Genomic DNA, 15,248 nt, shown 5'->3' on the forward strand with positions numbered 1-15,248 from the left:
TATGTGTATTCTCCACGTTACCTGCCTGTGAGCAAGATGTGGCTTCTGCAGCGTCCCATCCTTCCATGTACAGGGAATGCTTTCCCATTGGTCCTGTAGGAACAGCAGTGACTTCCCTGGCCTAAAGCCCTGTCCCTTCTCCGCCTTAAATCGCGGGGGGGTGGTGGCAGCTCTAGTGGCGTTTTCAATGGGGGATCCCATTCAGTCGACATGCCAATTGATTAAAACAATGAATTATGATCGTTCCCTGAAGGAGGGAACGGAGGACGTAGTCCCTTCGCCACTATTGCTGGACCACCACTGACCACTGACCACCACCGGCTCCGCAGCGAAAAGCAAGTGGTGCGTGCATCTGCTTCCGGATTTATACCTGCGCTGCGGGGCAGAGTGTGAGATGCAGATCTCATACGCCAATGTGCATTGGCTCATTCTAAAGATACTCAAAGACAATTGGCTCCCTAGCGATATCCCATTCAGTCGATGTCGACTACGTCCTCCGTTCCCTCCTTCAGGGAGAACGGTGGGTTGCATATGCAACCAGGACAATCATAATTCATTGTTTTAATCAATTGGCAGCCATAAAACAGTGATAATCTGCATTCTCATGTCCTGTATGAAGGTGCGCTGAACGCTCTAACCGGAAACTCCCGATATGTACTAACTAGAACGCGGAAGTAGTTGTGCAAGTAGTCCATTGTAGTTATATTAACATAATCCATTACATTAAACTTTTTAGGTAATATAATCGGACTACTTTTTGATTACAATTAGATTACTTTTGACCAAACTTGTTTATCACATTGAATTAAATATGATAATAGTGTAGCCATATTGATATAAAATTACAAAGAAAAAAAAAGATATTCCATTCTTAGTTATGAACAACATGAAGTGCATTAAACATTGCATTATGTTAGGGTTTCTCATGAAGGAACTACAGGGGGTTTCCACAGAAAAGCTCAAATTAAATAAATCATTAAAAAATTTAAAATTATAATAATTGTAAAATAATAAAAAATTATAATAAAAATGTGTTTGAAAGTTAAAAAAAGAAAAGCCTTCCAAATAGACAGTAATCCATGGTTAAATGACTCACTGAGCAATATTTCAAAGAGCAATTAATCTGTTGAGTTGACAAAATGCCAATGGCATTATTCAAGATTGTGAAAGTCAGGGATTACGACAGTTTTCTTAGTAATTCTCTAGTCTTCTAAAGAAGAGGGCTGGTCTACACTCCGAATAAATCCCACCCACTTCCTCTTTCCCTTTCATCACTCCTTATCACAAACAACATGGTCAGTCACATTTAAGGCTCATAACACACAAGTGTTAGTGGGAGTAGTAGGTTTTTGTCACTTTGAATGGTTCATTTTTGAACTATGCACATTGTATTTATAATTGTATTTTGTTTTTATGTGTGTGTTTTGTGTTTCCAGAAGTTCACTGTGTTTCTGAGCGGACTCCTGCTGCTCTTCCTGCTTCCCGACAGGACAGAAAGTGTTAAAGACACTGTGGACATCAAGACTCTCGCCCGTATTATTAACTTCTTTGAGCAGAAGTAAGTCTGTCTCCAGTGTCTATGAAAAATGAAAAGCTCATAGTTTGAATCAAAAGTAAGCAATGAGGAAGTAGCAACAAGAGGGCTTTTCACACTGTGCTTAACCCAGGGTTATCGTCAAATGTGCCTTTAACCGCAGTAGATGATGGCATACACAATATTATCTTCGGGGGAGGGCGGCATTTTTTATTTAAAAAAAAGACATATTTACTTGTTTATTTTCTCGTTAATTACTTGTTTATTTACCCATTTACTAAGTGAATGTGCTCATATACGTAGTGCAAAAAATTAGATGAAAAGTATTTTGTGTTTAAAAAGTTGATTTTGAAAGTCTGTGTTTAAAATAAAGCTGCTTTTAATTTTCGTTGATGACTAATTATTGCAGTGTTCAGACCTATTACTGTTATTATATAACTGTAGTTATAAAATTCATTGTATAATAGACCTCAATGAGGCATAGGCTAATCTATCTAATCTTTTATTATCCACGCAGCGTGTCGGTTATGAGGTGATGCGCTATGAAACTAAGGTGGGGCAAATTAAATAATATTAGTTTAATAATTAAAGTAGCCTAATAATAACAGTAATAAATTATTATTCTTATCTTCTTCACTCCAAAAGACACAGTGTGTGCCCGTCCGCTATACAGATATAGGCCTACCAACTCAAACAGTATGTGATTTCAGACACAGCGCTTGAATTGTATGTGTAACATAAAGACTCTTCCTTAAAGCAAAGGTGACATAAAAAATGTCATGTAGGCCTACTCAACAAAAAGTTATTAATACAAAAGGAATAAACCTATGTAAAAAGATAAATCAATTTAAATAAACAAAAAATAAATCATACAACAAATTATTTATTTTTTTTAATACAGAATTTTTATTCAAATAAAAAGGTAGAAAATACCAAGATATATACATTAATGTTATCGCCATTCAGCCCCAAAATACAGACATATGATTTTTTTTTTTTTTTGGGCCATATCGGCCATATCCACAATGTTTGTGTCTAGATACCCTGATTTAGTGAAACAAAGGTATGTAATGTGAAAAAGAAAAGAAAACATTATTTTCACTCATTCACTTAGCCTGCCTGCTCACCCAGATCATGTCTGTGCAAAAAAAGCCAAGGAAGTGCTATCAGACAGCACTCTTCAATGCATAATACCGGACCCCATCTCGAGGCCTCCTTTCAGGTGCCTGCCTAAAAACCCTCTAATTAGAACCACTGGTAACCACTTCACCGGCTACAGACAGTATGTTTGAGTGGAAAATATCAAATGGCGAAGGAAAACACATCTTTTGGAGTGAAGAATAGCGTTCAGTTCCTATCTTTATAGTCTGAAAAGTCCATTCAGGAAAAACTTGACAGCAGTCGGCCCGGGGCGTAGCACCAAATGTTTGGCCCCGGTCACAGAAACAAGGGGTGGGCCCTCACAACACCACATTATATATCAATATATCTTTGTGGCCCCCCCCTTCGCCGAGGGCCCCTGTTACTCAGTTCTACCCCTGTTTGACGGCCCTATTAAGGATGCACAATGCTAGAGCCTCATGTAAACAGGTTGTTTGCTGTGTTCGTTTAATCAATTACACTTAATTTACAAATATGCAAATAAGAACGTTAACCCAGGGTCTAAAAATATAATGTCTGGATATCCATGAATTAATTGTTAAACCTGGGTAAATTATGAGCAGTGTGAAAATTTAAGTGATAACCTACGCAAGTGTTCATCTGCGGTTGAGTATACTTTGAAATTTGAGAACACGACTGACATTTGAGTGATAAAAAAACAACAACATTATAATAATCATTAATAATCACCTTAAACAATGTGAACAGCTATAAGAGAGTCGATATAGATGGACATCCCCGTCAGTACGCCACCGCCATCAATGTGCCGAAGGATCAGTGTCAACAGAACTTCAATCTGAACACCTTCCTGACTCAGGAGAATGCTGTGAATGTGAAAAATGCTATTACTGATGAAACAAACGCACTTTACCAGGGTTCAGAGCTCATCGCTGCAGGAACTAAAAAACAGAATAAATACAACATGCATTCAGAGTCTCTCCTGCTGAATCCTGCTAATAACTCGCCTATGAGCAAACTTTTGAATAAAAGAAAAGACGGCTGCTCTGTTTTCTACACCTTTGAATCTCCCTGTGTTAACACGTGTCTGAATGCGTCAAGCAGTCACAACATTATAAATGCTCTGAAGAAATGGAAAGAACATGATGGAATTAAAGCTTTTGTCTTCAAGAATTTCTGGAAGTTTGACATTAAAAAAGATCTTCAGACTGCGTTTAAGCAGATTGTGGCTCATGTTCCTCTCTTCCACTGTGAGAGTGAGAATGAGTGTTATGCTTGTAAAGGGGAAGGAAACACTCCTATAGACCCGCACTGTCTGCCTCCAAAAAAGAATAATATTGAACTGTAGCATTACAGGTCTTTTCTTTTTTATATGATTCTATATTAAGATATACTATCTTTTGTTTTAAAATTCAATATGCATAGATTAATTAGTAAAATCCATTAAAAAATAATCTTGCTGTGGCAATCGTTTTTGCAAAAATTATATTATGCTCCATTGCGTTAAAATAACGCACTTCCTTACCCAACTGATATCGTCAATGCCATAAAAACTTATTTGGTGAAGCAACTGTGCCATTTTACCTTGTTTTTACAGATTTGCGGCTTATGAGAAGGAAAATAAAAAAATGCTTGAAAAAAATAAAAAATAAAATAATTGTATGCCTTGAATTGTAAAATGGACTGTTAATTGATTGCTGGTTTTGCCATTGGGCTGGTGTGAATTGTTAATTATGTGTTGTTAATGATGTAAAACAGTTTTTTACATCAGGGATGTAATACATTTATAGTAATTATTGTACGATATAAGTGCACTTGCTAAGGAATGGTGTGGTAATTTGTATATGATGGGTGTTTCATGTGGAATAAAGACACCAGCTCCCACAATGCCTTTCTCTTTATTTGTGGTCTATTGAATAATACAAAGCTGTTTTGCCTTTTACATTTGAACAGAACTCCCCCGGTTTCACAGAAAATACTTAAGCCAGTCCCAGACTAAAATGCATGTTTGAGCTTATTTAGCTGAAAGCAACTTGCACTGATATATCTCAAAGTTTGTCAGTGCCATTGTTTTGTCTCGAGATGCTCATCAGCAAACCTACTTAAATCTCTTAATTGAACTAAAGCCTAATCGTCCTGTATCAACGCTAAAGGCCTAACCACTGCAGTCAACACCTTGGAGTATCCATGCTGTTAAATAAAAGTCTGTAGACAAGGGTTAGGGTTAGGGTTAACCTTAACCCTTAATTTCTAACCCAGACCCGGTTTCACAGAGTTTAGATTAAGCCAGGATTAGGCCTTAGTGCATTTAATTAGCTTTTAAAAATGTGCCTTAGAAAAAAGAAAAAGAAACATTACTGGTGTGCATCTTGAGACAAAACAATGGCACTGACATATTTTAAGATATGTCAGTGCAAGTTGCTTTCAGGTAAAACAGCTCAAACGTGCATTTTAGTCTGGGACTACAGGCTTAAACCTTGCCTGTGAAACCCGGGGTATATGTTGCAACTTGTATAGAATTATGCCAATGTTACCAAAGTGTTGTGTTGGACAGAGGATTTACCCTAAACCAACAGGTTGTGTAACTGTGCCACACAGGGTGAAAAGCAAGTTGACATTATTAGGCATAAGAGTGTTTCTAAAGGAAAGGTCAATATTTTGTTAAAGTGCAAAAGGATCATTATGGGTCACATGAATGTAACTCTAATGTTACCATGATACCAATCCATTCGTTTTTCATGTAGGTAGGTATACAGAATTGTATATGAATAGCCTACATATGCAATGTTTGCTCTGTTTAATATATAATATGTTTGCTCTTTTAAACTGCTGTTTGGCAGAGCAGTGGTAAATATATGTTGTTATACATGGTATATATTATTTGTGTAATTTATTATTATTATTTATATGTTATTGTAAGTTTTTTTTTTTTTATCATGCACTGCAATGAAGACACAATTTAACCAATTGATTAAATATAACAGCCAGCTTACAAATACAACTAAATAAATAGCCGTGCACATTTTTTTCATATTCTTTCTTTTAAAACATGTAATCTTTTCCTGTAATTGCAATGTTACCACATTATTGGCTGTCTCTTCGAGTTGTTTTGAGCATGATTGGCTATTCAGACTGTCATCCAGGAATCTGGCCAATGGCAGCTATGCGCGCCTTTTACTGGTCAAGTTTGAAGTTTGAATATTTGTCTGTTAGAGTGAGAGTGTGTGTGTGTGTGTGCGCGCTGCTGCTGCTCGGGAGGATCTTCAGTACTAGCCTCCTTCGGTTCTGTGGCTTTTACATTGTTTAAAACATGGATTATTTTGCATCGTACTGTTACGTTTTTATTTTGAGCGAGTTGCGGGATGTAAATGGACAACGAATTTTAACAACGTAGCCTACGTGTAACGGACATATTGCAATCTGCGGAAGGTAAATAACTTTATTTTATATAAAAATACATTCTGCTACATCAAAATATAGTGTGTTAAATTGAGAAGCTAATTTTAAATGCGACTAGAGCAATATCGATATTATGTCAATGTTTCAGGCTGCATGTGTAACGTTAGGCTAAATATTGTCAGCTAAGTTAGTTTTTGATAAAAATAAATAAAAATAAACCTCAGCATAGTCTGAGCTTTACAATGAGTGAACTGAGAACATTGTGTCTTTATACAGAGAGGAACTCGAACCACACTATGAAAACTAGGCTTTTGAATGATCGCGGGATATCGGCCTAACGTTACCGTCAAAATGATGAGTCATCATCATAATATGTTTTTGAGCTGGTGAGTAAAAATTTGCAAGCTTTTTATGTCTCTTTTAGTAAGTAAATACAAATAGCTAATAATATTGCTGTATGTGTGTGTTTCCCATTATCCAGGAATTTTGGGAATAAATTATCCAGCCACATGATCTTCAGTTGCGGTGAGTATTGTCATAGTAAAATACACGTGAAATAGAGGCAGAACATGTAAACTCTGCTCAAAGGCACACTGGTCCAAACCCTCCAGTCAAAATTGTACCTGTCTTCTTGATATGAGTTTTTATGGGCCTAGCTGACCCAAACATAAATGTCCTTTCAAAATGAAATTATTTTCAAACCTGTATGACTTCTGTGAAACACAAGAATGTTGGGAATAAAACAACATTGGAACCCATTTTATGGAAACAAATGTTCCCAATGTTTCATGATAACAAAAGAAGAACATTCTACTTGCAACATTTTGAGCATATTTTGGGAATGTTGCTAAAGTTAAAGTTGTACAATGATCTCAATATAACATTGTCCCAATGTTTCATGATAACAAAAGAAGAACATTCTCTCTGTCACGTTAGGGAAATGTTTTGAGGATATCATTGAGAGATGAGATGTTGAATGTTCTTCAAACGTTCTTCTAATGTGACAAGTTAACACAATTAGAACATTTTACTTGCAACATTTTGAAAAAATAAAATAAAATAAACCTCAGCATAGGAGCTTTACAATGAGTGAACTGAGAACATTGTGTCTTTATACATAACATAAATGTCCTTTCAAAATGAAATTATTTTCAAACCTGTATGACTTACTTCTCTGAAACACAAGAATGTTGGGAATTAAACAACATTGGAACCCATTTTATGAAAAAAACAAAACAAAACAGTGAAGTCATTTCTTAAGATATCTTAATTAAGGTTATACAAAATAAATTCATACAGTTTTGGAACAACATGGAGTACCGGTAAATAACGATAGAGAGTCTATTTTTTGGATGAGCTGTTCTTTTTAGGACATGTTCCCAGGGTCCTTTGCTAAATTAACCATGGTTTTTATTATAGTAAAGTGTAGAAACAATATTTTTATGGTGGATTGATTACAATAATTTATTACCATTTAGTTAGTGTTGCAAAACCATGGTTAATGTTAGTAAGGGTTCTCCAGATTTATATAGCCTAACACTTAAGGAAAACATAAAAAATGGTCCTATGTCACCCAGATCAATAGTCTGTTAACAAACATTAACACACTTTTTACATTTTCTTAAGATCAAGCATTGGACCAATGTTTACGGAGCAGAACAGGCACCAACAGAGAAACAAGTCCATCACTAGTAAGTATCCACTGCATTTTATAAAACCGTAGTCAATTTTAAACGCACAATGCACTCCAAAATAAAAATGATCTATTTTTTTCTCCCTCGTGCCAGATTTATATCTGTCCCAGATTTATATCTGACTTTCTTTCCACAGAGATTTTTAGAAAAATTATCATTAAAGAGAATCATATAAAGAGAAATGTGGGAGGAGCTTGAATTTATTGCCTAGCCCTGTTTGTTTGAACCGCGAGAGCCGTCAAAGCTTATGCTACTCCTATGTCATGCACCGACAAGAGCCTTTTATAGTCAACACGTCGGACGCAAGCAACTTGCAGTTTTGCCCCCACCAACAACGCATAGTATTGCATACAACGGTGCGTCGCGTATCAAAAACTGGGACGACACATTTTTCTACTCATAGACGCATATGGCGGCCGAAGTGTAGTGATGCGTAGCCTTGCAGGCGCATATGCGTATCGATGCGTTGACTAACTCTTTGGGCGTAATTTGACTTGCATATGGCTGTCTGCTGGAAGCTAGTTATTTAAGTCGATAAAATTATAAATATGGTAGGGCTGGGGGAATTAACACGTTAATCTTCGCGATTAATTTGAGATGCTTAACGAGTTTATAAAAAAAATGCAATTAACGCAGCACTTTTTTTGCCTCATTTTAATGACTTCCTGTTGCGGAAAAGGCTGCAAAATATGCCGTCCCGCCCCTCCGTGTTTGGCGATCAGGTTTTATTCTCGCGCAGCTTTCATGACCTGGGGCCTCATGTATAAAACTTTGCGTAGATTTCATCCTTAAAGTGTGCGTACGCACATAAGGCAGAATTTGCGTACGCACAAAAGTTTTCAGATTTATAAAACCGTCCGTACGCCAGAACCTGCGCAGAATTCACTTTATAAATCCCAGTCAGCGGAAGATTGTGCGCACATGCGTCTCCACCCTGAAATAACCATATATGGAGCTTACAACGCCTAGTTTTACTATGCATATCCTCATCTGCATATCATTTGCATATGATTATTCATCCACGTGATAACGTTTAACGGTACAAGACACATAACATTAATAAAAATCATGTATTTGCCTATCCTTGTCTTGTTTTTGAATACATAAATCAAATAGTGTAAAATACATTTAATCTTTTCCACTGGCCGAGTATTTTTAATTGATTTATATTTTTAATGGAAACAGATAGGCCTTGGGCATTATTTGCACGAAACTATTTTCTCAGACAATCTGGTATTATCATGATAAGCAATTATCTCTGTGGTTAAAACATTTAAACACAGCACGCTACAGGAAACGTGTTCAAAAACATCGCATCCACAACAAATATTTCTATTGATTGAATTTGAATATAAAAAATGTTGTAACTTCTCAGTAATGATTTCATGTTTAAGTGTTCTCTATTAATTTGAATGGCATATTTAATCTAAATGTTTATATCATAAGTAAAACATAGTTTATATCAGAAGTATTTTATTTATTTAAACTGTTATTTGCATCAGTTTCACTAAACGGCCCAATGCGCTCGCTGGCGCGGACATTTAAGAAGGGATGGATATTTGCTTCAAGTGACAGGTTGGTGAGCGAAATTATATTTGTATTATCTTGTATTTCTTTAGATTTTCTGTCTAAAAGTGATCTTCTGCAAGACACCAGTGCAGAGCTATAATGAAATAGAGTCCAAATTTTATTAAAATCAATGAATCCATCAAACTCCATCATAATCATATCATAATGATAATTCGGGTTGATGCAATTTGATTTATTGGGTGATGTAATAGGATAATTTAGAAGTTTTTCATTTTAAATAGTTATTGCTATTTGGGCCAGTTGGTGTCGCCAAAACACATACTCTTCTAAAAGAGTGCGTACGCACCAAGCGTGCCGCACAAGCCCTGAAAAGTGAAGCCAAAACGTCTCGATCGCCCCCCGGTGACTGGTCCTAGTATAGGTCATAAGCCCCGCCTCCCCGTGTTATTCAACGGGACGTGAGACCAACTAAACAATTAAATTACACTTCAAATATCTTTTTTCCAAAGGTGGTTTCTTTCATTTGCTGTCGTTTTATCACGCTGGTGTAAGTTCAAGTGTCTGTTTCAAAAATAAGTTGTTTTTTAGTTAGTTACGTGATGCGGTGGTGTAACGTCATGATTGACAGCTGTGATTGACAGGTTCTCGAGCGAAGTAGTCACTGAAGCACCAACGGACATTTTTTCGGGATCTTCGGAGGACTGAGGAGATTGTATTTACTTTATTTTAACAAGTCTCTTGTCGTACTGCAATCAATTTTTTAAAAAGTGTGCAGAATCCACTCTCCCTGAGTGCATTCTGCGAGAGTGAGGGCGGAGCGCTGATTTCGCGGCTTTACTTCCTGCTCACTACTGCGCAGGTCTGGTCCCGAAATCGCTACTGCGCAGACTCAAGTTCCAATATGTCAGCGCCATATCGGGACTCTGGCGGCTTCAGTTCTCATCAATGGAAGAGAGCGAAGGGGCGTCGTCCATCTTTTTTTACAGTCTATGGTACGCACGGTCAAGAGCATCCTTACGGTGCGCACTTATCTACGCCTAGTTTATTTTTTATAAATCCCGATATGTGCGTGGAAAAATGCGTACGCATATTTCTATGCCCATTTTGTGCGTACGCAACGTTTATACATCAGGCCCCGGGTCTTTTCCGCTCCGCGCTCTCCATTCCGTGTGTGTGTGTCGGCGCACTGACACACACACACAACACTGAGCAAACATTGAGCTCTTTGCTCAATGTTCTGCTCCGTGTTTGCGCTGCGCGTTCTGCTCTGTCGTTAACGGCCCAAACGCTCCAATCATGTACCGATCATGCACTGGAAAAGCAAAGTCAAATAACGTGAAATTTCTCAGTAGTAGACTTCTGTGAAATAGCCCTACTGAGCTGGTATAGTCATGCTGACAACAATGGTAAAATTACCTGCTCTGATCACATGCTCTTGTAATAATAGCTTTGTAGGACTATGTTTTATTTTGATAATTAGAAGAAAAAAAAATTATAATAATAAATTGTTAAATTTATTATGTTGATTGATTATTGAAAATAATAATATATTGATATATTGATGTTTAATATTATTTTAATACAGGGCTATTTTCTGTTCCTTTTTTTCCTTTTTGTTGTTTAATTAGGTTATTCTAAGTTTAAATATTGATGATTACAAGCTTGGGGGAAATGCAATTAATTGCATTTAATTACAGCAAATTGTGTAAATAATCAGTTACTTTTTTTAATCGATTCCCAGCCCTAAAATATAAAATATGGATATGTTTCTTACACAAACGCATCACTTCGCTTCACCTTTCGCCTTTATTAACCTGCCAGAGCCGTGTGGAGTACTTTTATCATGGATGGATGCATTTTTATGGACTTGTCAAAAAAATCCCACAGGGAGCTACAGAATAAGAAATCTTTGAAGTCCACTTTTTTACTGTCTGTTTCCATCAGTAAAATTACAGTTGTTTTTTTTCTCTCAGAATTGTGAGGCAAGAACACACAATTGCAAGAAAATATCAGAATTGTGAGCTGTCTTTTTTACTCCCCTCAGAATTCACCCTTCGAGGCAGTTTGATTGACAGGTATTTTTTACATTTTTATTTTACTAAAAATATTTTTTTCTAAAAAAATTACACAAATTAAACGTTGAGACTTTGTTTCAACTTTCATATCAAAAGTAACCTGCTCTGTCTTGTCTCTGTGTTTAAACGTTTCAGCGTTTTTTCTGTGATCCGCAATGTATTTTTCATTGCGTGACAACATGATGTGTGGCGTGAGAGCGCCATGGCTTGTTGGACATAGCAACAGTAACTAAAGGGGGCGGGTCTTTGCAAATTGCATTAACCATGGCTGCCTGTTAATTATCACTGGACTACTTCGCTCTCGCATCTCCCAAAAGTAATTTTTTTTTTTTTTTCTTGATTCCATTTGAATGGTTTAATTAAATTGCTATAACCAATTATTTAAAATGTAATGATTTAAGCAAAACGTTCTTCAAAGGTTAAACCAAACTTTTATTTGACGGATTGCCGTGTAGACCTTTGAGTTTCTCTGTGTTTTATGATATGATGATAGTTTTTCTCAAATGAAGCTAAAATGCTGCTGAAGTGACTCTCAGAGCAGCTGTATTGATGAAGTGCATTAATGTTCTCATATAGAAACGACAGCAAAAAAAAAATAAGCCAGAATTGCTTTTTTTTCTCAGGTTTTACTAATTTATCCTGTGATTCTGACTTTCAAACGGCCAATTGCGAGTTTATATCTCGCACTTCTGAGAAAAAAAAGTTTGAATTGTGATTCGCAATTACCTTTTTTAAAAATTGTATTCCATGGCGGAAACAAGCTTTCATATGCACAGACAGTAGCTCACATTTAACATGCAGATTGTGCGCACACAGAAACCTACTGGAGCACAAAAAGTTAGTCAACACTGTCCTGTGATTTCTCAATAAGAAACAGAAGTTATAGCATATTTTTCTTTCTGCTTTTGAAGTAACTAAAACTTACAGCTTAGCTAATAGCAAAGAGACAATTCACAGGTATGATTAAATCACACTAGAAATTGTTCTATCTCAAATGCAGTACTACTTTATCTGTATCTGATTTAAAACAAGCAGAAATCTGTAAGAAATGTAACAATCCATAGACAATATAACTGATGAAAATGAGCTGTTACATCAGAGCAAAAGCATCGTGGGCAGTGCTGTGACATGCTGCAGCTGTGCTCAAGGCTACCTGAGTTCGAGGTTCACACTTCTCAAGCCAAGTTTGTAGTTTGTTAAAATAATTTAGCCTCTAGTTGTGTTATTAAAGGGATACTCCACTTTTTTTGGAAATAGGCTCATTTTACAACTCCCCCAGAGTTAAACAGTTGAGTTTTATCGTTTTCGAATCCATTCAGCCGAGTTTCTGATATTTGGAAGAATATCAGTAACCAGACAGTTTCTGGTCTCATTGACTTCCATAGTAGGAAAAAATATATACTATGGAAGTCAATGAGACCAGAAACTGTCTGGTTACTGACATTCTTCTAAATATCAGAAACTCGGCTGAATGGATTCGAAAACGGTAAAACTCAACTGTTTAACTCTGGGTGAGTTATAAAATGAGCCTATTTCCAAAAAAAGTGGAGTATCCCTTTAACATGTATATAATGGATTAAGTATATGTTTTAAATTACAGAAACAAAATAGATACTCATAAGGTATCATATTTATTCTTTTAAATAAACTAATCTAATTAATTTCTGATTAATAATTAGGCTGGCTAATTTTGAAAGTTTTCAAAGTCAATATTGCTTGTGATCTTAATATGTAATATGTATTTGTATTATTTTTGTTTACACTGTTGCATGATCTTCTTTTATAGGCTATGAGGAAAAACTCTACCATGCACACAGAGAATGGAGCTCAATTCTGCTAACTGGGATAGCAGCTGAAAAAGAAGAAGAGAAGAACAGTAGAACACATATTAATGCAGATGACTTTATTCTTTTTCTGCAAGAACCAAGACAACCAAAGACTGATGATGAGCGCTCTGAGCAAACAGCAGTCAAGACGTGTGATTGCACATTGGACTTTACTGAGTTCTTCATTTAATGTTGGGCATCTACTGTACGCAGAACTTCTAATAATTTATGTGAATGCCATTCATAAACCTGTTAGATTTTTGTTTTATTTTAGAGATTAATAAAATTGTATGTTTTAACAATGTTATAGCTAAGCATTTTTTATGTTTAAGAGAACATTTTGGGAACAAAAATAAAACTTCCCACTAAAAAATTTATAAGAATGTTAAGTAGTATTTTTAAGAGTATTTTTAGAGAATGTTATCCTAACTTTTAGAAGAACGTTCTAAGAATAAAAATAAAACTTCCTGCTAAAAACTTTATAAGAATAAAGGGATAATGTTCTAAAAATGTTATGATTAAACATTTATAGAAGGTCATCATCACAAAACATTTTTAGAGTGTTCTTAGAGAATGTTATCCTACCTTTTAGGAGAAATAATGTTCTAACAATATTATTATTAAACATTTTTATAATGTTGTAAAAAAAATGTTATCTGAACTTTTAAAAGAACATTCTGGGAACAAAAATAAAAACACCCCCTGAAAACTTTCTAAGAACGTTAGAGAATAATGTTGTAAGAATGGTACACCTAAACATTTTAATAATGTTTTTAAGTAATGTTATCCGAACATTTAAAAGAACATTCTGGGAACAAAAATAAAACTATCCGCTTACAACATTATAAGAACGTTAGAGAATAATGTTATAAGAATGTTATTACTAAACATTTTAATAATGTTTTTAGAAAATGTTCTCTAAACATTTAAAAAAACATTCTGGGAACAAAAATAAAACTACCCGCTGAAAACGTTCTATGAACATTAGAGAATAATGTTATAAGAACGTTATTACTAAACATTTTAATAATGTTTTTAAAAAAATGTTATCCGAACATTTATAAGAACATTCTGGGAACAAAAATAAAACTACACGCTAAAAACATTATAAGAACGTCAGAGAATAATGTTATAAAAATGTTACTACTAAACATTTTAATAAAGTTTTTAGAAAATGTTCTCTAAACATTTAAAAAAACATTCTGGGAACACAAATAAAACTAGCCGCTGAAAACGTTCTGAGAAAATTAGAGAATAATGTTAAAAGAATGTTACTACTAAACATTTTAATAATGTTTTTAAAGAATGTTCTCCAAACTTTTAAAAGAACATTCTGGGAACAAAACTAAAACTAGCCGCTGAAAACTTTCTAAGAACGTTAGAGAATAATGTTAAAAGAATGTTACTACTAAACATTTTAATAATGTTTTTAAAGAATGTTCTCCAAACTTTTAAAAGAACATTCTGGGAACAAAACTAAAACTAGCCGCTGAAAACTTTCTAAGAACGTTAGAGAATAATGTTAAAAGAATGTTACTACTAAACATTTTAATAATGTTTTTAAAGAATGTTCTCCAAACTTTTAAAAGAACATTCTGAGAACAAAACTAAAACTAGCCGCTGAAAACATTTATAGAACAATACATGCTAATGTTCTTAGAACATTTTTAGAACAAAAAATTTCTAGCTGGGTGGCTTAATCTAAACCCTGTCTGTGAAACCAGGCCATTATGTTTGATCATCAGTGATTCCCATAAACCTAAAATATTCAGTATTTGCTTCGTTAAGCCTGTAAAACAAAAGTCACAACTTTGGAGCAGATTACAATTATGAATCATGATTAATTTCATAAATTTGTTATAGGCTTCTTAACATGTTAATAATGCATTTAGGTGCTTTTATTGAATGAAATCTTGTGACAAATAATCTTCATGTGTCTCATGTAAAAGAAGAAACTACTTGGTGAGTTTGTTTTGTCATATTGTTGGTCAATTGGCGACCCCTACTGGACAGTTACTTCTACATTACTTGGAAACTCTACATTCAAGCTAATAGTCATGCATTTTGTTTC

The 15,248-nt window shown here is 35.1% G+C and overlaps 1 protein-coding gene across 1 annotated transcript; it reads left to right on the top strand.

Annotated features, from left to right (window-relative positions):
• Positions 1-1,322: 1,322 nt before the first annotated feature.
• Positions 1,323-13,484, top strand: LOC311297541 (uncharacterized protein). Its single transcript, XM_084419877.1, has 7 exons — positions 1,323-1,328; positions 1,437-1,558; positions 3,404-6,082; positions 6,329-6,438; positions 6,534-6,577; positions 7,679-7,743; positions 13,138-13,484. Exon 3 carries the CDS (start codon positions 3,618-3,620, stop codon positions 3,999-4,001), a length of 384 nt encoding a protein of 127 aa, XP_084276003.1. The 5' UTR covers positions 1,323-1,328; positions 1,437-1,558; positions 3,404-3,617; the 3' UTR covers positions 4,002-6,082; positions 6,329-6,438; positions 6,534-6,577; positions 7,679-7,743; positions 13,138-13,484.
• Positions 13,485-15,248: the final 1,764 nt, after the last annotated feature.

Source organism: Rutilus rutilus, assembly GCF_951802725.1.
Source record: "Rutilus rutilus genome assembly, chromosome: 9".
NCBI classification, from domain to species: domain Eukaryota; kingdom Metazoa; phylum Chordata; class Actinopteri; order Cypriniformes; family Leuciscidae; genus Rutilus; species Rutilus rutilus.

Bases quoted from the DNA above. Each gene is read 5' to 3' on its own strand.
- LOC311297541 (XM_084419877.1), top strand. From the start codon at position 3,618: ATGCATTCAGAGTCTCTCCTGCTGAATCCTGCTAATAACTCGCCTATG.